The sequence below is a fragment of the Schistocerca americana genome, chromosome 2 (assembly GCF_021461395.2).
Source record: "Schistocerca americana isolate TAMUIC-IGC-003095 chromosome 2, iqSchAmer2.1, whole genome shotgun sequence".
Lineage (NCBI taxonomy): Eukaryota > Metazoa > Arthropoda > Insecta > Orthoptera > Acrididae > Schistocerca > Schistocerca americana.
In genome coordinates, this window is record NC_060120.1 from 413,693,153 (window position 1) to 413,714,781 (window position 21,629).

General features: G+C 42.6%; 1 protein-coding gene across 1 annotated transcript in view; it reads left to right on the forward strand.

The window, feature by feature from the left end:
• Positions 1–21,629, forward strand: part of LOC124594742 (asialoglycoprotein receptor 1-like) — a 50,012-nt gene that overhangs the window by 4,895 nt on the left and 23,488 nt on the right. The window contains exons 2-3 of the mRNA XM_047133119.1: positions 3,345–3,519; positions 12,181–12,526. Of these exons, the coding sequence (XP_046989075.1) occupies positions 3,391–3,519; positions 12,181–12,526 (475 nt within the window). The 5' untranslated portion in view covers positions 3,345–3,390. The remainder of the gene's footprint in view (positions 1–3,344; positions 3,520–12,180; positions 12,527–21,629) is intronic.

The following is a 21,629-nucleotide window of genomic DNA, read 5'->3' on the forward strand; positions in this document are numbered from 1 at the left end:
AGCTACAGGAATACTCGTAGCCTTCTTTTAAACAGATCAAAAAATGTCAGTGGCTTTCAACTTTGAAAACCACACCAATAATAAATTATTAAAATGAGGATGAGTCAAGTAGACTGCTATTTTCATTTGCTTTAGTTTTGAGTACATACAAGACGTTTAGCTCGCAAAAAGTAGTTATTGTGTACCAAATTTGCAAACTTTATTTGCCAATATCGAATGAATAACCTCCTAGAGTACAGTATCTCTTAGAATGGAAGCTTTAAATCTACAAAAGCGCGCCATGAATATCGTATAATAATGATCACTCACAATCTTCTCGTGTATATTTAGAAATTTTAACAACAGTCTTACAACCGATATGTCTAAAAAGAAATTTATGGGATATAATTCACTTTATTCCAAATGTAGTAAGTATGTCAATAGCCGTGGCAGAACAAGTAAAATGATCATGCAGTTTTGTCATATGATGACATGGTTGGAGACCGTGGCTGTTATTTGAAAATAAATTTTGATGGTGTTGAGAGAGCAACCAGCCACAAATTTATTTCAAGTGCCGTTATTCGAATGGTACCATTAACGATTTCGAATCATTACAGTTCATCGTCAGGCGGCTCTCAGGCTTTCATTAGAACATATAGTGCGCTTTTTTATTGATTAGTCGTCCTAAAGTATAAATAATACATAACTACAAGCGCGCCCCACAGATGGTTGCGTTACAGGTTTGCACTGGGATGTGACGTACGTGAAATGTCGGTCTGAAGTATTTGTTGTCACAGTTTTCGTCCAACAAATTATGTTCCTAGTTTTGTCCACGTTCTTATCGTTACACACATGAATTTGTATCACTGAGCACTTTATATTTGTCATAGAATACATTTCTAACATGCGTCACATGTTTTGATAGATGCAAAGTATTTGCAAATACATGAGGGTCAAAGATGCTATGATATATCGATGTTTTATCATACATCTTTGACATTCATGCACTTGTAAAATGATCATTTTTCTAAAGTTCCTTGATGAATCGCAGGTGAATATGCTGCCAAATGATGCGTAATATCTGACATGCAACAGAATTATTTATGAACACAAATCTAAACTCTTTCTTTTCGATGCGAACCACTGCAATTTATTATTTTCAAACTTCTTACACAGTGAGTGTGGCAGAATGAGATGAAGTAACTGTTGTCAATGTTAGGTATTTCATATTACAGTTCATACTCAAGTAAAAATGCGGCATCAGTTAATGGTCATTCAACTTACTCGTTCTACATCAAACGAACAAGTAGTATATAACTACATGTACCCAACTGAAGTAATAGTGTAAGTATTACAGAATATACGCTCCAATAAAAACGAAAGTAACTCATTGGTCCGCCTCTGATCCTTATAAAAGCAGTTTTTTGGAGCGCAATTTTTTGATAGTGTTGTTAGACGTTTTGTTGAGGGACACCGTGCCAAATTATGTCCAATGAGAGTATTAGATCATCAAAATATCTAGCTGGTTTCAGGGCCGTCCCCATAATCCTCCAAAACTTATCAGTCGGGGAGAGATGCGACCTTGATTGTCAAAGTAGGGTTTGGCAAGAACGAAGACAAGCATTAGTAACAATCGCCGTGCATGGGCGGACATTATCTTGCTGAAATGTAAGCCTGGGATGTCTTGCCACGAAGGGCAACATAACTGTGAGTAGAAAGACAACCAAAGGGTTCCTGCTGTGAAATGGAATGGCGCCCCAGACCATCACCGCTGATTGTCGGGCAGTGTGACGGATGACAGGCAAGTTGGTGTTCAACTGGTGTCCAGGGCGTCTCCAAACACGTCTTCGCTTGTCATTGGGGCTGACTTCGAACTGAGGCTCATTGCTGAAGACATTTCTACTCCAATCAATAAAATTTCAGGCCTAAGACGTGTCTGGAGACGTCACGTACATTGGTGGGATACCACTCTGACAGTCGTACGCCATTCTGTCCGACAGCCAGGAGTGGTGGTCTGAGGTGTCATTTTTTTCCATAGCAGTACCCCTTTGGCTGTCATCCGCGGCACTATCACGGCACGGCGGTACGTCAACGGCTTTCTACTCCCAGTTTCCTTGCCCGTCTTGTCAAACTATATTCCAAGAAGATAATGCCTGCCTGCACAGGGCAAGTGATTCAAGTGCTTGTCTTCATGTTTGCCAAACATACCCTGGCCAGCAGGGTCAGCAAACCTCTCTCCAGCTGAGAATTTCTGATGTATTTTTGGCAGGACTCTCCAACAAGCGCAGGATGTAAACGGTCTAATGCGGCAGTTAGGTATTATTTGTCATGATATACGTCAGGATGACATGGAACAACTCTATCAAACAATGCCAAACCGAATAACTGCTTGGATAAGACACAGACGTGGACCAACACGTTATTGACTTACTCGATTTGTGTCGCTCTTTCTCCTGAATAAATGATCTAATTTTTATGCGACGGTAATCATTTGTTTGTCTATACATGTACATCGTATCTACAGATATCTGTCCCATTAAGATACCAGAGGTTGAAAAATGGTTCTGTGCCGCTGGTCCCGGGGGGACGGGGGGGGGGGGGGGAGGGGGGTTCAAGTCCTCCCTCGGGCATGGGTGTGTGTGTTTGTACTTAGGATAATTTAGGTTAAGTAGTGTGTAAGCTTAGTGGCTGATGACCTTAGCAGTTAAGTCCCATATATTTTCACACACATTTGAATATTTTTTTTGAAAAATGGTTCAAATGGCTCTGAGCACTATGGGACTTAACATCTGAGGTCATCAGTCCCCTAGAACTTAGAACTACTTAAACCTAACTAACCTATGGACATCACATACATCCATGCTCGAGCCAGGATTCGAACCTGTGACGTAGCGGTCGCGCGAACCAGAGTGAAGCGCCTAGAACCGCACGGCCACACAGGCCGGCCCAGAGGTTGAAAATACAGCTGCAATTGTAAGGATCTTTTATTTAGAATACGGCCAGTTACGGGCTCTTATACGCCCATATTCAGGTGTTATTAGTTCGTTCTGTGTCCCCGAACGCTGCGGTGGACTAGTACAGAACGTTGTGTATTACCACCGAGCGCAGAGAACTGCAATATATTCAGCCTCTGGTGTAATTCTGAGTTGCGGGTGTTCCTTGTGTCCCATTAGGATAATTACATCGGGTGCGTCTTTTTCAGAGTGTATATTGGGACTCCCATATCATTACTTCCTTAATGATTAAGTAAACACCGCACATGTTTCGTGCCTTTGAGTGTTAAGTACGACTAGAGTTTAGTGAGTAGTTTAAGTTTGTTTTCTAACAAATCGTGGAAACCTTTAGTAACCGTAACGTACTCCCAGTTCCAGTGTCACGGCAGTAAGCCAAGTGCTGTCGAGATTTTGAGCCATGTACTTCACCGGCCAGCTTCTGGCAGCGCTGCTGTTGGCGTGCAGCGCGTTCTCTCCAGCCGAGAGCTCCTGCGCCGGCCTTGAGAGCTCCTCGTTTTGCGGCGGTGATGTCTCCGCGGCCCTCAAGGTAACGCACGCCGTCTAACATGCTTCAAGCTACCGTAACATTCTTGACAATTCTTGGGACACTGAAGTAGTAGGCTTTATGTACTTCGTTTCCTGCTACAGTAACACTTTGGATATTACTTAGTTTAGACAAAGTGTCATTCCGTAACAAAAAGCAATTAGAATAGTGAGTGGTTTTTACACAATTACGCACTTAATGAGTTTGTTTAAGTTGTTGGAAATCGTAAGCAAAGATAATCAGCAGATATTCATCATTTGGATTTGCAGGTCCTTGTGTTGACCGTGTTTGCAGTTAAAATTGTAGTACTGAGAAAAAATGGTGTTTTGCAGAACCGGCGGACCTCACATCCTACAAAAATTAGCAGAAACAACAACGAAAACGCCGCCTCAACACCAACTTGGTTATTAATTTTATTACCTGTATGACGACTGCTAGTCTTATGGCAATTTACAATAGTGAAAATCATACGAGTATAAAGGCAAGGGTTCTGCAATAGTAGTAGTGCGATGACTGATGTATTCATACGTCGTTTTTATTATCAAGACAGTAGATACGTATAAGACAAACAGTCATGATGGAACTACATAGTTTCTTTTGTAACACGAGTAACGAAATAAATCGATTGCATTTCCTGGGTGGAAACCGGTTTTTAGGCACTCACTCTCCTGTTGTGTTCTTACATGTTAGTACTTTGTTCAACCCCTATTCTACGTAAGCACCTCAAAAATTATCTACGGCATTGATTTTGTTCGGGTTTGCAGTTCTTGTAGTGGCATTGTCACCCACACTACTCGTATTGCTCTTTTCAGCTCACATACGCTATCAAATTGCCTCCCATTTCGATAGACACGCCTTGCAAGTGTTCCCCAAAGATTTTCCATGGGGCTTAAATTCGGGTTACGTACAGGTCAGGAAAAGACATCGATCCGTTCTCTTCAAAACACCTTTCCATTTTAGCAAAAACATACGCAGATACTATATATTTTCAAACATTGGACTTTCGTCCCCTATGTCTTCTAACAAATTCTGTCTCTAACATCGCAGTGTACATGTTAAAGTTCATTTTATCGTTCAGCCAGCAATGCGAGAGTTACATTTAGCACAGAAGACTGCCGCAATCATAACATTACCCGCACCAAAGTTTCTGGTTTCTTACGTGTTGCTGTGTTCTCGAACCACGTCAATCATATTTAAATTATACTTTTTCTCTTCACTGAGGATCACTTTATCTCATTCTGCAGACCATGAAATATGTTTTTCAGTAAATTCCAATCTGGCCTGTTAATATTCAAGTGTTTCTAGCGGCTTCTGCAGTTGTTTCTTGAATGCAAGATATTTGTAATTTGACAATTTTGTCGTACACGTCTGGCAGTTACTAACGACTGTGACTCGCCAACAAACTGAGAAAAAATAGTTAAAATGGCTCTGAGCACTATGGGACTTAACTTCTGAGGTCATTAGTCCCCTACAACTTAGAACTACTTAGATCTAACTAACCTAAAGACATCACACACGTCCATGCCCGCGGCAGGATTCGAACCTGCTACCGTAGTGGTACCGCGGTTCCAGTCTAGCACCTAGAACCGCTCGACCACACCGGCCGGCCAAACTGAGAAGAATAAAGGTTTGTGGCTCTTGTTTTGCCGAAAATTAACCGTTTCAATTCCTCAGATAATTTTCTACTTTGACGATATTTTCCGTTGTGCCCATACTGCGTGTCCAATCTAAAGAAATTATCAATAACTGCACATCAATCGTTGAAGTTCTTGACGATTAGAGGGTCCAATTTACATGCGTTTACCGACTTTTGCTTTCTCGTCACGTGCTGTTTTCCGCGTAGCACTGTCACAGTCGTGGCTTACATACATAACAAGCCATGTTACCAAAGACTTCTGTTTCCTGTCTGCAGTAAAGGGACGTACGCACTCATTAACACCACACAGAGCGACTATCCTTATGCCGAGTTCCACTCTCTATCACCTGGATCGTTGATTTCTTATTATATACTCTACTACTGAAATAAAATGTGATACCACAGGATTGTCATCGTCTGTATACTGGATCTCATACTACGGCATATGCATTCCACACAACTATTCCAACCGACCACGTTAATTTTCCTACACATATCCATGCCTTTATACTGATTTCCACGACGGTGTTTTGCTATAACTGACTCTTCTCCGTCTCCAAAGCCGAGTGATCAACGCGTCTGATTCTCATGCGGAGGGCTCGGGTTCAGTTTCCGGTACTGCCTGTGATTGTTCCTTGGTGGGAGGACTGGTGCGGGGTGCAGTCCGCCTCGTGGAGCCAATTCTAGTTGAAAGAGAAGTAGCGGCACTAAGGTATGAAAAGTCAACAAAAGTCGGGAGGGATCCCATGCCCCTCTATACCGCAACCAAATGGCAGAGGATGACATGGCGGCCGGTCGACAATATGTCGCTTACTTTCGTCTTTATACAGGGTGGTCCACTGATCGTGAGCGGGCCAAATATCTCACGAAATAAGCGTCAAACGAATAAACTACAAAGAACTAAACTTGTCTAGCTTGAAGGGGGAAACCAGATGGCGCTATGGTTGGCCCGCTAGAAGGCGCTGCCATAGGTCAAACGGATATCAACTGCGTTTTTAAAAAATAGGAACCCCTATTTTTATTACATATTCGTGTAGTACGTCAAGATATATGAATATTTTAGTTGGACCACTTTTTTCGCTTTGCGATAGATGGCGCTGTAATAGCCACGAACGTATGGCTCACAATTTTAGACGAACAGTTGGTAACAGGTAGGTTTTTTAAATTAAAATACTGAACGTAGGTAAGTTTGAACATTTTATTTCGGTTGGTCCAATGTGATACATGCGCCTTTGTGAACTTATCATTTCTGAGAACGCATGAAGTTACAGCACATTAATGCAATAAATGCTCAAAATGATGTCCGGCAACCTCAATGCATTTGGCAATGCGCGTAACGACATTCCACTCAACAGCAAGTAGTTCGCCTTCCGTAATTTTCGCACGTGTACTGACAATGTGATGACGCATGTTTCCAAGCGTTGTCGGTGGATCACGATAGCAAATATCCATTAACTTTCCCCACAGAATGATATCCGGGGACGTCAAATCCGGTGAACGCGTGGGCCATGGTAAAGTGCTTCGACGACCAATCCACCTGTTATGAAATATGCTATTCAATACCGCTTCAACCGTACGCGAGCTATCTGCCGGACATGCATCATGTTGGAAGTACATCGCCATTCTGTCATGCAGTGAAACATCTTGTGGTAACATCGGTAGAACATTACGTAGGAAATCAGCATACATTGCACCATTTAGATTGCCATCGATAAAATAGGGGCGAATTATCCTTCCTCTCATAATGACCCACCGTACATTAACCTCCAAGGGCGCTGATGTTCCACTTGTCGCAGCCATCGTGGATTTTCCGTTCACCAATAGTGCATATTATGCCGGTTTACGTTACCACTGTTGGTGAAAGACGCTTCGTCGCTAAATAGAACACGTGCAAAAAATCTGTCATCGTCCCGTAATTTCTCTTGTACCCAGTGGCAGAACTGTACACGACGTTCAAAGTCGTCGTCATGCAATTCCTGGTGCATATAAATATGGTACGGCTGCAATCGATGTTGAAGTAGCATTCTCAAAACCGACATTTTTGAGATTCCCAATTCTCGCGTAATTTGTCTGCTATTGATGTGCGGATTAGCCACGACAGCAGCTAAAACACCTACTTTGGCATCATCATTTGTTGCAAGTCGTGGTTGACGTTTCACATGTGGCTGAACACGTCCTGTTTCCTTAAATAATGTAACTATACGGCGAACGGTCCGGACACTTGGATGACGTCGTGCGGGATACCGAGCAGCATACGCCCGTTGGCATCACAATAGCCACGCATCAACACGATATCGACCTTTCCGCAATTGGCAAACGGTCCATTTTAACACGGGTAATGTATCACGAAGCAAATACCGTTCGCACTGGAAGAATGTTACGTGATACCACGTACTTGTAAGTTTGTGGCTATTACAGCGCCGTCTGTCACAAAGCGAAAAAAGTGGTCCAACTAAAACATTGATATTTCTTTACTTACTACACGAATATGTAATAAAAATGGGGGTTCCTATTTTAAAAAAAACGCGGTTGATATCCATTTGACCTATGGCATCGCCATCTAGCGGGCCAACCATAGCGCCATTTGGTTTCCCACTTCAAGCTAGCCGAGTTTCGTTCTTTGTAGTTTTTTCGTTTGACGCTTATTTCGTGAGTGAACTCATCACGATTTATGTTGGTCCACTGAACGTTAAAAAAAGGCGGGACATTCTTCGTAATAATTGTGATAATCACATATGGCAACGCACGGTCGGCAACGTGTTGCCACACTGGCCACAAGGTTGGTAAGTAGTTTTTGTGACAGGACGTACGATTCTTCCACCAGAACGGAGCTCTTGGAACGAGTCGATACTCGGCAAATGGACTAGCCTGTCCATTTCCCCCACTTAAATGCCACCGAGCACATGTGGAAAGCGTTGGGTGGACGGTTAAATGCCACTGAGCACATGTGGAAAGCGTTGGGTGGACGTATTACAACACCTCCGCATGCACAAACGACTATCCACTAGCTGTCGACAGCGTTGGTTGAGGAGTGGTAGGCCCCACCACAAGAGCTCCTTACCAAAAATGTTCAAATGTGTGTGAAATCTTATGGGACCTAACTGCTAAGGTCATCAGTCCCTAAACTTACACGCTGCTTTACCTAAATTATCCTATGGACAAACACACACACCCATGCCTGAGTGAGGACTCGAAACTCCGCCGGGCCAGCCGCACAGTCCACGACTGCAGCGTACTAGACCGCTCGGCTAATCCCTTGCGGCCAACTCGTTACCAACCTTATCGTTTGCACGGGAGCACGTTGCAGAGGATAGACTGCCGTCCGTGGTGATCACACACCCTGTTAAGAACCCTCTCCTGCATTTTGTAATATCCAAGGGACCACTATAAATCGCGGCGACTTCAGTGTACTTATTCTCATTGAGTGAATAGTTTGTGTGTGTCTCGTTGCGTTTTACTTTCAATTTCCTTCTGCGCTATACTGTGCTGCTTACATTGTTTCAGAGGAACGTCATTCAGTTATCTAACGTGGTTCTGTGAGCTTTAATCATATCTCTATGCAGCTACCCGAAAACGAAATTACCACTATGCCAGACAAGACGCCCGGTTACAGATACCTACGCTGCTCGTGCGAAGCTAGGGTGGACTGCTGGTACAAAATTATTCAGTCTGTTGCTAGTACCATGACGTGTTTTTTCACAGGATTATACAAAACAATAACGTTTCAATTTTAATACCAGTATGTAGACAGTTACATTTTTCACCTACTAAACTCTTTCTAACTAAACAGATTTTATTTTAGACGAAGTACTATGCACTGGCACTCAAACGTTCTGTTTATCTGAATTCTGTTATAAATACGTAGGACGTTATGCAGATTAATGGCTCAGCTGAAACGGCTCCTGTAGGTGAAAAATGTAGCTATTCCTTCATATAATACGTTGAGGGTACAAAACATTTTATAAACCGGGGAACCAGAGCTGTAGAAATACATCTTGTCAAATGAAGAACTGCAACAGCTATTAAATTATTCTTTATAAAGGATCATGTAACAGCTGTCGCGGTTCTTCCTTTACTAAGATATTCAGGATGACTTCAAATGGTTCAAATGGCTCTGAGCACTATGGGACAACATCTGTGGTCATCAGTCCCCTAGAACTTAGAACTACTTAAACCTAACTAACCTAAGGACATCACACACATTCATGCCCGAGGCAGAATTCGAACCTGTGACCGTAGCAGTCACGCGGTTCCCGACTGAGAGCCTAGAACCGCGAGACCACCGCGGCCGGCAGGATGACTTCATTCGCTACACAAAAACACGCCACAGCACTGGTCCACTCTCCCATGGCTTAACTTCTTAGAATACAATGTTATGTTATCATTGGCCGCGCAATAGTGGCCAAGCCGTTGCCATCTTGCATTTTGCGAAAATCCAGATAATTCTGAAACGAATTGAAAATATATTCGCCATTTCCTACGCAACTCTATATTAACGGAGCGAATGATACTTTTTTGTAGATCGTAACAGAAAAGTTGGAAGAATTGTACAAGTTACTTATTCATACAGGTAATGAACACGACATTAACAATAAATTCTGGCATCTGCTTGGTGTGGCCGGTCGCGGTGGTCTAGCGGTTCTAGGCGCTCAGTCAGGAACCGCGCGACTGCTACGGTCGCAGGTTCGAATCCTGCCTCGGGCATGGATGTGTGTGATGTCCTTAGGTTAGTTAAGTTTAAGTAGTTCTAAGTTCTAGGGGGCTTATGACCACAGATGTTGAGTCCAATAGTGCTCAGAGCCATTTTTTTTTTTTTTTTTTTTGCTTGGTGTAAAGGAAATATAATTGGCTGTAAAAAGCACGTGAATTTCATTACCAAACCACCAGAACCAAGGGAATCGTAAGTTTGGAAACACTGTACTTCTTCCGGGCTTACTTGGCAGCGCTACCTGGCAAATGTCGTATAGAGAACGCGGCAAATTCTCCTTGCATGTATCCGCCGCATATTGTCAACACGGGCCAGAATGTTTCACACGCGGCTGGCTGTTGCGATCACACGTGGTCGTTGCTACTACAAAAAACGTTCGATATTAACAGGAAGCACCATCCTGATGAATATCTGTAGTTTATCGGGACAGTGTTTCCTTTTAATATTATTGTCATATACTGCCAAGCACAGTCAGAGAATTCAGTCAATAATAAACCGACGGCTAAACGGAGTAGTGTAAGAGGAATCATCGTGTGATAGGTTATTTGTATTTCCAACAAGCGACTTTCCCGTGCATATCGAAATGTCATAACGGACGGCGCTATATTTTCCCCATTAATAGTGTTTTATACACTGAAGCGCCAAAGAAATTGGTATAGGCATGCGTATTCAAATACAGAAATACGTAAACAGGCAGAATATAGCGCTACGGTCGGCAGCGCCTAGATGACCAGTTTCTGGCGCAGTCGTTAGATCGTTTACTGCTGCTACAATGGCAGGTTATCAAGATTTAAATGAGTTTGAACGTGGTGTTATAATCGGCGCACGAGCGATGGGAGACATAATCTCCGTCGTAGCGATGAAGAGGGAATTTTCCCGTACGACCATTTCATGAGTGTTACGTGAATATCAGGAATCCGGTAAAACATCAAATCTCCGACATCGATGCGGCCGGAAATAGATCCTGCAAGAACGGAACCAACGATGACTGAAGAGAATCGTTCAACGTGTTAAAAGTTCAACCTTTCCGCAAAATGCTGCAAATTTCGGCACTGGGCCATCAACAAGTGCCAGCGTGCGAACCATTCAACAAAACATCATCGATTTGAGTTTTCGGAGCTGAAGGGCTACCGGTGTATCTTTGATGAGTGCACGACACGAAGCTTTACGCCTCGTCTGGGCCTGTCAATTCCGTAGTTGGACTTTTCATGACTGGTGACATGTTACCTGGTCGGAAGAGTCTCGTTTCGAATTATTTCGAGTGGATGGACGTGTATGCGTATGAACACAACCTCGTGAATCCATGCACTCTCCATGTCAGCAGGGGAATTTTTTTTACCTTGTGGACGCTCTGCAGTGGTATGGGGCGTGTGTAGTTGGAGTGATATGAGACCCCTGATACGTCTAAATACGACTCTGACAGGTCACATGTACGTAAGCATCCTGCCTGATCACCTACATCGATTCATGTACATTGTGCATTCCGACGAATGGCTCTGAGCACTATGGGACTTAACATCGGAGGTCATCAGTCCCCTAGAACTTAGAACTACTTAAACCTAACTAACCTAAGGACATCACACACATCCATGCCCGAGGCAGGATTCGAACCTGCGACCGTAGCAGCAGCACGGTTCCGGACTGAAGCGCCTAGAACCGCTCGGCCACACCAGCCGGCATTCCGACGAACTTGGACAATTCCAGCAGGACAAAGCGACACCGCACACGTCCGTAATTTCTAGAGACTGGCTCTAGGATCACTTTTCTGAGTTTAAACACTTCCGCTGGCCACCAAACTCCCCAGACATGAACGTTATTGAGCATATCTGGGATGCCTTGCAACGTGCTGCTCCGAAGATATCTCCACCCCTCTTATTCTTACGGATTTATGGACAGCCTCTCCATCACTATGTCAGAGATTAGTCGAGTAGCTGCCACGTCATGTTGCGGCACTCCTGCGTGCTCACGGAAGGGGGGGGGGGGGGCACACGATGTTAGGCAGGTGTACCAGTGTTTCTTCGGCTCTTCAGTGTAGATATGAGGCTAATTTGTTAATTTACTGCATGATTAACGAAGCAGCCTTCACGAAACGTGTTAACACGTTTAAGAGTTCCTTCGGTTTCAGCTGACACTGACAGACGATCCAGGGGGGGGGGGGGGGGGGGGGGGGGGAGGGGGGGCACACGATGTTAGGCAGGTGTACCAGTGTTTCTTCGGCTCTTCAGTGTAGATATGAGGCTAATTTGTTAATTTACTGCATGATTAACGAAGCAGCCTTCACGAAACGTGTTAACACGTTTAAGAGTTCCTTCGGTTTCAGCTGACACTGACAGACGATCCAGTGGTGCCGGTACCAATTCGCAAGAGGTTGGCGCCGACGCCTGCTACAACTACTGCAGCGACATTGGCAACGAGGCTACCACTGACTACTGAGTCATCAACAACTTCGGTGAACACGGAAGATCCCGGGGAAATGCTGTACACATTCAATTACGAGGATTACGGCAGCTACGAATTCACACATCTGGGGCCAAGATTTGACGAGGCAGAGAAGACAGCAGAAGAGAAGGAAAGAGAGAGAGTGGAAAAAGAACGCAAAGAGTACGAGGCAAAGTACTGCGCCGACCAGGCTGGCGACATCGAAGTCACCAATCTACAGGACACTGGTAAGGTTACAGTTTTCATATTCTGCTCGTATTACGGCACCCTGTATTTTCTTGTAGCTTGCTCAAGACTCGTCGGTTCCTGACGTTTCACAAAGTAACATGTAAGACGTTGAGGATCCAGAAATAATAGGAGGATCGTTGCATGCACAATGGATAGTCGTAAAATTTTAGATACTAATTCGAAATTATTAAGTTATACCATGAAACTTAGTCTCGTTCTGTTTTTTGTCCTTCGATGTGACACATTTGTGACAACAATGGATTAGCTTGCGGAGATTTTGGTTGCAGAATTTTGAAAAAAAATGGTTCAAACCGCTCTGAGCATTATGGGACTTAACTTCTGAGGTCATCAGTCCCCTAGAACTTAGAACTACTTAAACCTAACTAACCTAACGACATCACACTCATCCATGCCCGAGGCAGGATTCGAACCTGCGACCGTAGCAGTCGCGCGCTTCCAGACTGTAGTGCCTAGAACCGCTCGGCCACCCCGGCCGGCCAGAATTGTACACTTCGCTTGCTCAGAAAACGTTCCAACTCGGTTTGTACCAATCGCTGCTAATAAATATCATAAACGTAATCTACAGCAGTGTGCAAATTAATTGAGATAAGCTCATACACTGATCAGTCAGAACATTATGACCACCGACCTAGAATCGATGTAAACCCGTCCAGGCGATAGCAGTGTGGTCTGGCGAGGACTGACTTCCACCTGCACTCAAGGATCTCTCTGCTGAGCAGAAGGAGGACGCCAAGATATCTCAAATTATGCTTGCCTTAAATCGGTCAGAGGATGTGAATGGACCCTTTAAGGCAGTTAATGAATTACTTTTGAGAAAAACTTTGATCCGTTTGGATAGAGGTGGCCACCCCTGATTCCTAAACGCATGCGCTCAGATGTTCTACAGAAATTCCATGACACACCTGAGGCCAGACATTTAGGATTTATCTTTATATGTATAATTCTACTGTACGTGTGTATGTCACTGAACTCCTCCTAAACGGCTGGACCAATTTGAATGAATTTTGTTGTTTGTGTTTGGGTGGCGACCTGGGTGGTTTAGATTCACAAATCTGCCCGGCAGATGGCGCTGCAGTCGGTATCTAGGTTATTTATCTATACTGCAACTAAACGGCTGGATCGATTTGAATGAATTTTTGTGAATGCATTCAAGTTGGGGCCTGGAAAATTAACATTCTTAAATCTGCACGGTAGGTGGCGTTGCATTTTTGTGTGCAGTATTGAACGTATTATATTCAGATATAAGTTACGTGCATAGGATTTCGTTTATTTTTCGATATTTTCATTTGAGTGTATTATATTATGTGTATTTCGTTATTTTGCCATTTTAATTTCTTTGTACAGCGTCTTTGGATATTTAAGGTGTCGCATTTCAATGAATATTAAGTGTGTTATATTCACATAAAGTTACGTACATAAAACAATGCCACGTCTTCGTGGACGAGGAGGATATATTGGTCGGCGGACTCGGAATTCACAATTAGTCCAGAACCGTCGGTTAAATAGATCGGCAGAAGATCAATTGACGGACTGACGGACAATGAAAATTTAAGAAACCAGGCTGCAATCAGACATGCTAATGAAAGTCAAGAACAACGCAACGAACGCCTTCGAGCTAATGCATTGAGACAAAGACCGGCCGCACGCTGCCAGCACAACCATATCGAGCAGAAGGAGGAGCGAGAAATTGTGGGTATTTTAGAACCGTTTTTACAGAATCACAACCAGTTGGTCCAGTTCAATACCGTTTCAAACAGACTGCAAAACGACAACTATATGATTGTCATCACATCAGACAAAGTACCATCTGGGCAGCATGCAAGCCGATAAAATGCACCGACCATTAATGAAGTTGCAGTTGTTATGGTTGACGACGCATTGGAACGTCGAGATAAACGAATCCAACGCAGAGATAATACAGTGCGTGGGTTCGGAAACGAGCTATTTTAGCCGCAAAAAATATCGATGTTGACGCTATTAACTTCAAAATACAACAGTCATTGCCCGGCAATGAGATATTGCTCAAATCGATCGACTCTGTTACCGATCCTGACGAAGCAGTCAACTGTCCTGTTAAAATTTTGAATTCGCTGGATTTACCAGGAATGCCACCACATAACTTGCGATTAAAAATTGGCTCACCTATCATTTTGCTTCGGAATTTAAATGCACCTTAGCTATGCCACGATACAAGATTAGTCATAAAAAAATTATGGGCAATGTTCTTGAAGCTACAATTTTGATCGGCGAATTTGAAGGTGAAGTTGTTCTCCTGCCACGAATCGAAATGATCCTGTCAGACTCACCCATTCCATTCAGACGTCTGCAATTTCCAATTCGCTTGGCATTTGCCATGACTATTAATAAGTCACAAGGTCAAACAATGGCGATTTGTAGGTTGGATCTAGAAAATCTGGTCTTTTCACATGGCCAATTATATGTGGCGTGTTCTCGCGATGGGAAACCATCAAGTTTATTGATTTATGCTCCTCAGGAATTGACTAAAAATATTGTTCATCAACTCGCATTAAGATAAAATTAAACAGACATTATTGATTATAACGAATTGTTTTTAGAAAAATTCATGTTATTTAAAAATAAAGATTAATGAAATTATTATATTATTTTTCTTTCATTTCATACTGCGTTTAATATCTTAATCGCTTGAAATGTCATGCAGGATAACGTCTGTCGGGTCCGCTAGTTAAGACATAAGATAGAATCCGCAAGAGATTTTTCTGGCCAGGTTTATTTAGGACTGGGGATGGTAGACAGTCATCATGTGATGAGTAAGTTGCACCGACAGTTTATCTCTGTCATAAGATTAGATTGAAAAACATTCACTCGATCCGTAATTAACGACCATGGGGCACCGTGTTTTAATACTATGTCTTCTACAATGAATTTGGCTACCTCGAATGCTTCGGCTATTTTCACGGCTTTTGTAATGGCATAGGGTGTCCGATAATCAGTGCAAACAATAATCCATCTATTGCCACTAGCAGACGTTGGAAATCGTCCGAGGAGGTCAATCCCAACACGCTGGAAAGGCGTTTCGGCTGGTGGAACTGGTATGAGCCTGTCAGGTGGTTTCTGAGGAACTGCCTTTCTCCTCTGGCACTCACGACACCGCGACACATAGTGATGGACACTCCTAAATAAACCTTTCCAGAAAAATCTGTTGCGGATTCTATCGTATGTCTTAATAAATCCTAAATGTCCGGCCTCAGTTGTGCCATAGAATTTCTGTAGAACATCTAAGTGCATGTGTTTAGGAATCACTGGTGCCACCTCTTACCTAGCGGTTCAAAGTTTTTCTTGCAAAGTAATCCGTTAACCACCTTAAATTGTCCTTTCACATCTTCTGACCGATTTAAAGAAAGCATAATTTGAGATATCTTGGCGTCCTTCTCCCTCTCAGCCGAGAGATCCTGGAGTGCAGCGAGACAGTCACTACCTTCATAAAAGTCTTCAAGGTCTTGCACAGGGTTTCTTGAGAGACAGTCGGCATCTTGGTGTTTTCTTCCACTTTTGGACACTATGGTAATGTCATACTCTTGAAGACGTCGTGCCCACCTGGCATGTCGTCCTGTTGGATCCTTAAGACGTGTCAACCAACAAAGTGAATGATGGTCTGTAACAACCGTGAACGGCCTTCCATAGAGATACTGTCGAAATTTGGACATGGCCCAGATTACAGCAAGACATTCTCTTTCTGTAGTTGAGTAGTTTCTCTCGGCTTTTGTGAGTGTCCTAGAAGCACAGGCTACATCCGAAATTTGCACCAGAACAGCACCGATCCCATACCCACTGGCATCTGTGTGTTGTTCTGTAGGTGCTCTCTCATCATACAGACGATGTACGGGGTCAGTCGTAAGAGCTTTTTGAATCACATCGAAAGAATTTTGTTGAGCACCACCCCAGATAAATTTAGCATTGGCTTTTAACAACTCTTGGAGTGGCCTGGTTTTGATACAAAAGTCTTTGATAAAACGACGTTAATAAGAACATAATCTGAGGAAGCTTCTCACATCTCTAGTACTTTTAGGAGTAGGAAATTCCATTACAGATCTCACCTTTTCTGGGTCTGGCCACTCACCTTCGTTTGACACAAGGTGTCCAAGTATTTTTATTTCTTTTGCTCCAAAACTACACTTTCATGGACTAACTTTCAGTCCGTCTTGTTGGAGGCACTTAAGAACAGCCTTCAGTCTTTTTATATGTTCATTAAATGTCTCTGAGAACACTGTAATGTCATCTAAATAACAAAGGCACATTGTCCACTTCAGGTGACTTAGAAGATCATCCATTTAAAAGTTGCTGGAGCATTATACAAAACAAAAGGCATTACCTTAAACTCATATAGGCCCTCAGAGGTGATGAATGCAGCTTTCTCACTATCAGCCTCACCTACATCGATTTGCCAGTATCCCAAGTACATGTCCGTGGTTGAAAAAAACGTAGCCCCCTTTAGACAGTCTAGTGTATCGTCAATTCGTGGAAGAGGGCAAACGTCCTTTCTAGTTACCTTATTCAGCTTCCTGTAATCAACACAAAAGCGTCAACTGCCACCCTTCTTCCTGATGAGCACCGCTGGTGACGACCTTCTTCTGTTGTTCCTTAGTGACATCTGGTGATAGTCGAGCATGAAGAGTTTGTCTCGCCCAGAGACTCGGCATGGGAGGTTTCTATGACGCTCAGATGTTCCGTAATTAACGGCTCAACGTTTGCCACGCACATGTGTCTTGGAAGGATCTGTAGTTCTCGGCGATAGTTAACTATCCACAGTTTACCGAATCCGTTCTTAAACGAGGCAACAGAGGCTGCGATGACCTAGCTATTCTTCAGTGGTACGCTTCTCTTACATTCCAGTACAAGATCCATGGGTTGATGAATGGCATGACACGTGACAGTTACCTTTCTAGTGCTGACTGCAGGAATGATCACTTCATTCAGCACACAGTCTCCACACACTCTGATGCGCATCTTCCTGTCCACAGTATCTCATCTCGTCTAGCATAGTCTTCGAGCAACCACAATCTATAATTGACTAAATAGCTTTCAAAAAGTCCCATCCGAGAATTACGTCATGACTACACTCTTGTAAGTCGACGAATTCTATGGGCTGTGTGTGGACACTTATACCCACATGAATGACACATCTTCCTGTAGGTTTTACATATTTCCCATTAGCCATCTTCAGCAGAGATTCAAAAACGGCCGGCATGCTCCTAAATATATAAATCTTGCACTTCGAGTGATTATAAATGTCTAACTTCCAACGAAGAGTAACATTTTAGTGTTCAAGGATACAGAGTAAGAGTTGTCAGGAAAAGCGCTCATGATGTCGTGAGAGCTGAGCACCTTGAACAGACTTTACCATCCCACGATATTGTTTTAGGGCTTGTTCTTTGCAAGTAGCCCTCAGGCACTAGTTCCAGTTGATAGCATGATGAATTAACCCAAATACGTCGAAATCCTTAGGCACAGTATTGTGCTATTCTTACATACCGTTTCAGAGGGCGGAGGAAGGAACATTTCAACATTATCTGGCTCCTTATCACACTCCTAAAGCAGTCAAGAAGTTCACGTAAGTAAACAACATTAATGTGCATCAGTGATCTGGTAACTAACCAGACATAAATCGTGTGCAGAATTGGTACATAATTGTGAGGTGTCTCGGTAAAATGGTCTGTTCAACAAAAGAACGCATAGTAGTATATGTGGTAAAAGTATGGTCTCCTGACAGAGTAGTGAGAAAAATTTACCTAACCTGGTCGAACGTATGCCACAACATGTTCAGAAGCTTATTAAAGCTAAAGGACACATTATTTATTAATATTCATTAAGCTAGCAACTGCATTATACATATACTAATAAATGTGCACAGGTAAAGTTTAATCGTCTTCTCTCAGTTTATTTGCACACTGCTGTAGGTGTGAGCAGCAATCTTAGTGGCTTTCATTTACAATCTTTACTTACATAAAACAAATATTATACAGTAATTTCGGGGCTGTAATGTCATTAGATCTCAGTTCTGGTGGCTACTATCCCTACGCTAACCAATCTCAGTGCATTGAGAGCATCTTTGGTGTCACCAACTCTCTGTGTGACGTCCAATTCAGGTCACTGCTAGCAGCTACTCGAAAAGTGCTACTCCCAACGTACAGGCGTGATCCGGCTTATGACTCCAAACATCAACTTTTCCGTGTTCGTCTTCGTCTGCTCTATATTACTTGTCTGCGTTGCTTCTATAATTGATTATTTTGAATTCGCACATGTGTTACAAGTATTGCTACAACAAATTTTTGTGTTTCATTGTTACATCTACGATGCTCTGGACTTAGGCCTGTCTGATTTCTGATTTCCCTTACGATCATTCTGGACACTGATTTCGTTTGGATATATGAATATCGACAGAGCTTTTCTCAGTCACCTATGAGAAACGGTACTGAAACACTCTGAAATACTTTCTGTTCCTCCTCTGAATTTGTGGTGCCATGTGCACTGTACTGTTATCGTGAAAGTAAATCTGCGAAGTTTGAAGTAGCATTATTTTATCCTGTTCGTTAATAAAGTATCTCAGAATTCCTGCCCTTGCTAACGTATCCCTAAGGCCCGATTTGAACTCTGTCAAAATCCTTGTCGTTAAGTTCTGCACACAGTTCCCTATCCTGATATCATGTTGTTCTTCAACTTTAGAGTCCTTTTGTAATTGATATCAGTTCTTATTCCGTGTTTCTATATACATGTGATGGCAAGAATTAAGTAGTTGGAAAACAGGCGTGTGCCTTACTTTTGTAATATGGGAATATAATCACTTCTTTATATTCGTTGGATGTTTTTTACGATTACAAAGTTTGGTAGTAAATACTTGAAAATTCCTAGACTGCTTTTTGTGTACCTTTAATTTTTGTATTGAGAGTACGTTGTGGCTTTCTGATTTTAGCGCATTTGGTGACGTGAAGTTCTTTTCTGTCTTTAGCAAGGGTTAATCTTTAATGCAGTTGCTTAACAAGCACAAACGCCACTTTTATAGAACATGGAACCATTTCTCCAGTCTTACGATCATTGAATACAAAATTTAATCTCACTATCAGTCAAAATTGGAAATCTATCTGTTCGTAGACGCATGTGGCTTTGTACCTATTTGATCAAAACTGGTATGTGCTTACATATGTACCAAGAGATGCCATATTCCTTCTTAAATACATCTTTACATTCCCGTTTACCCGCTATCTGAACTATGAGCTTTTGTAGCACACTAAAGACATATTTGCGTCTAAGGTTGACTGTGATACGTTTTTGAACAAGTCTTGAGGAGAGGAAGTGAATCACCCACAAAATATAAGTTGCCATCTAAAAAAGACGCACTGCTGTTCATACCTTCGCGACGAACAAAGATACAAGAAAGGCTGCCATGCTGCTTAATGTTCCTCTTGTAGTTTAACAACATTTATTTGATACATTTTTTATTTTGGTTCGGGACAAAATGTTATTTGGGATGGTCATAGTACATGAAACACCTTGTATAATATACAGGATATCCCAGGACGAGCAGTCAATATTGAGGTATATGACAGATCTCATCTGATGCAACAAAAACTTTATATGGCTATGTGGCATATTCCGAATGGTTTCCGAGGTGGAATACGCTTAACGTACATTTAGTTTTGGGCGAGTGGGGTGGACCCATGTGTCTTACCCGTCCTATTTCCTCGACTCTTTATTCTAGCGAGATATTTTTGGAATGAGGTATCAATGAATAAATATCTCTCTAAGTCTTAGACTTACAAACGAAACGTGAGTACGGGTGACGAACTGCTTGGTCACGTCATGAACGCTACTGCCCTCATTACGCAACATGCAAAAGCACTCAGACAAGGAACACAAGATGTTCTCCCAAGATTGTTCAAACGAATTATAGCTGAGAGTGGGATATATTAGCATATGTTGTAAAGTGTACAACAGTTGATATGACGTGTACATTAATCCTCCAAGGTGAATATGTTAAAAAATATAATTTCTCAGTTGTTACTTTGTAAATTGCATGTAACTATTGAACATGTGCCCATGTCTAAACGGGACAATGCACTAAGGGATACAGAAAATAAATAACAATATAGATTAAATGCGTTCTGTTTCGAAAACGATTTGGAATAGAGCAAGTGATCACACGAAGCATTTTGGTTTGAATGCTTGTTGCTGTTATATCCCTGAATGTAAACCATTCCTCCTGGGACACCCTGTGTACAGGTGCTCCCAAACCGTTCCTTATACTTCTATAACCGGAATCAAATCTCCTGGCTCATACGTGAGAGTATCTCTGCTAAATATTACCGGGTTGTACACCGTTTTGTCACAGAATTCAGCACGACGTATTATACTTGTTGTTGCAGTAGTTTTGGTGGTGGTCTTCTGGTTTGATGCAGCTCTCCATCCTGTTCTCTCCTGTGCAAGCATCTTCATCTCTGAATAACTACTGCAACTTACATCCTTCTGAAACTGCTTACTGAATCCATGTCTTGGACTCCCTCTATGATTCTTACCCAAGCCCAACACATTTCCGTCCTCTGCTAAATTGGTGATCCCTTGATGTCTCAGAATGTACCCTGTCAACCGATTCCTTCTTCTAGTCACGGTGTGCCACAAGTATCTTTTCTTCCCAGTTCTATTCAGTGGTTCAAATGGCTCTGAGCACTATGGGACTCAACTTCTGAGGTCATTAGTCCCCTAGAACTTAGAACTACTTAAACCTAACTAACCTAAGGACATCACACACATCCATGCCCGAGTCAGGATTCGAACCTGTGACCGTAGTGGTATCGCGGTTCCAGACTGCAGCGCCTAGAACCGCACGGCCACTTCGACCGGCTTCTATTCAGTATCACCTCATTAGCTCCCTGAGCTGCCCATATAATCTTAAGCAGCCTTGCATCCTTCTTCAAAGTCACATTTCAAACACTTCTATTCTCTTCTTGTCTAAACTATTTATCGTCCACGTTTCACTTCCATACATGGCTACAATCCATACAAATACTTTCATAAAGGACTTCCTGACACTTAAATCTATATAGGATG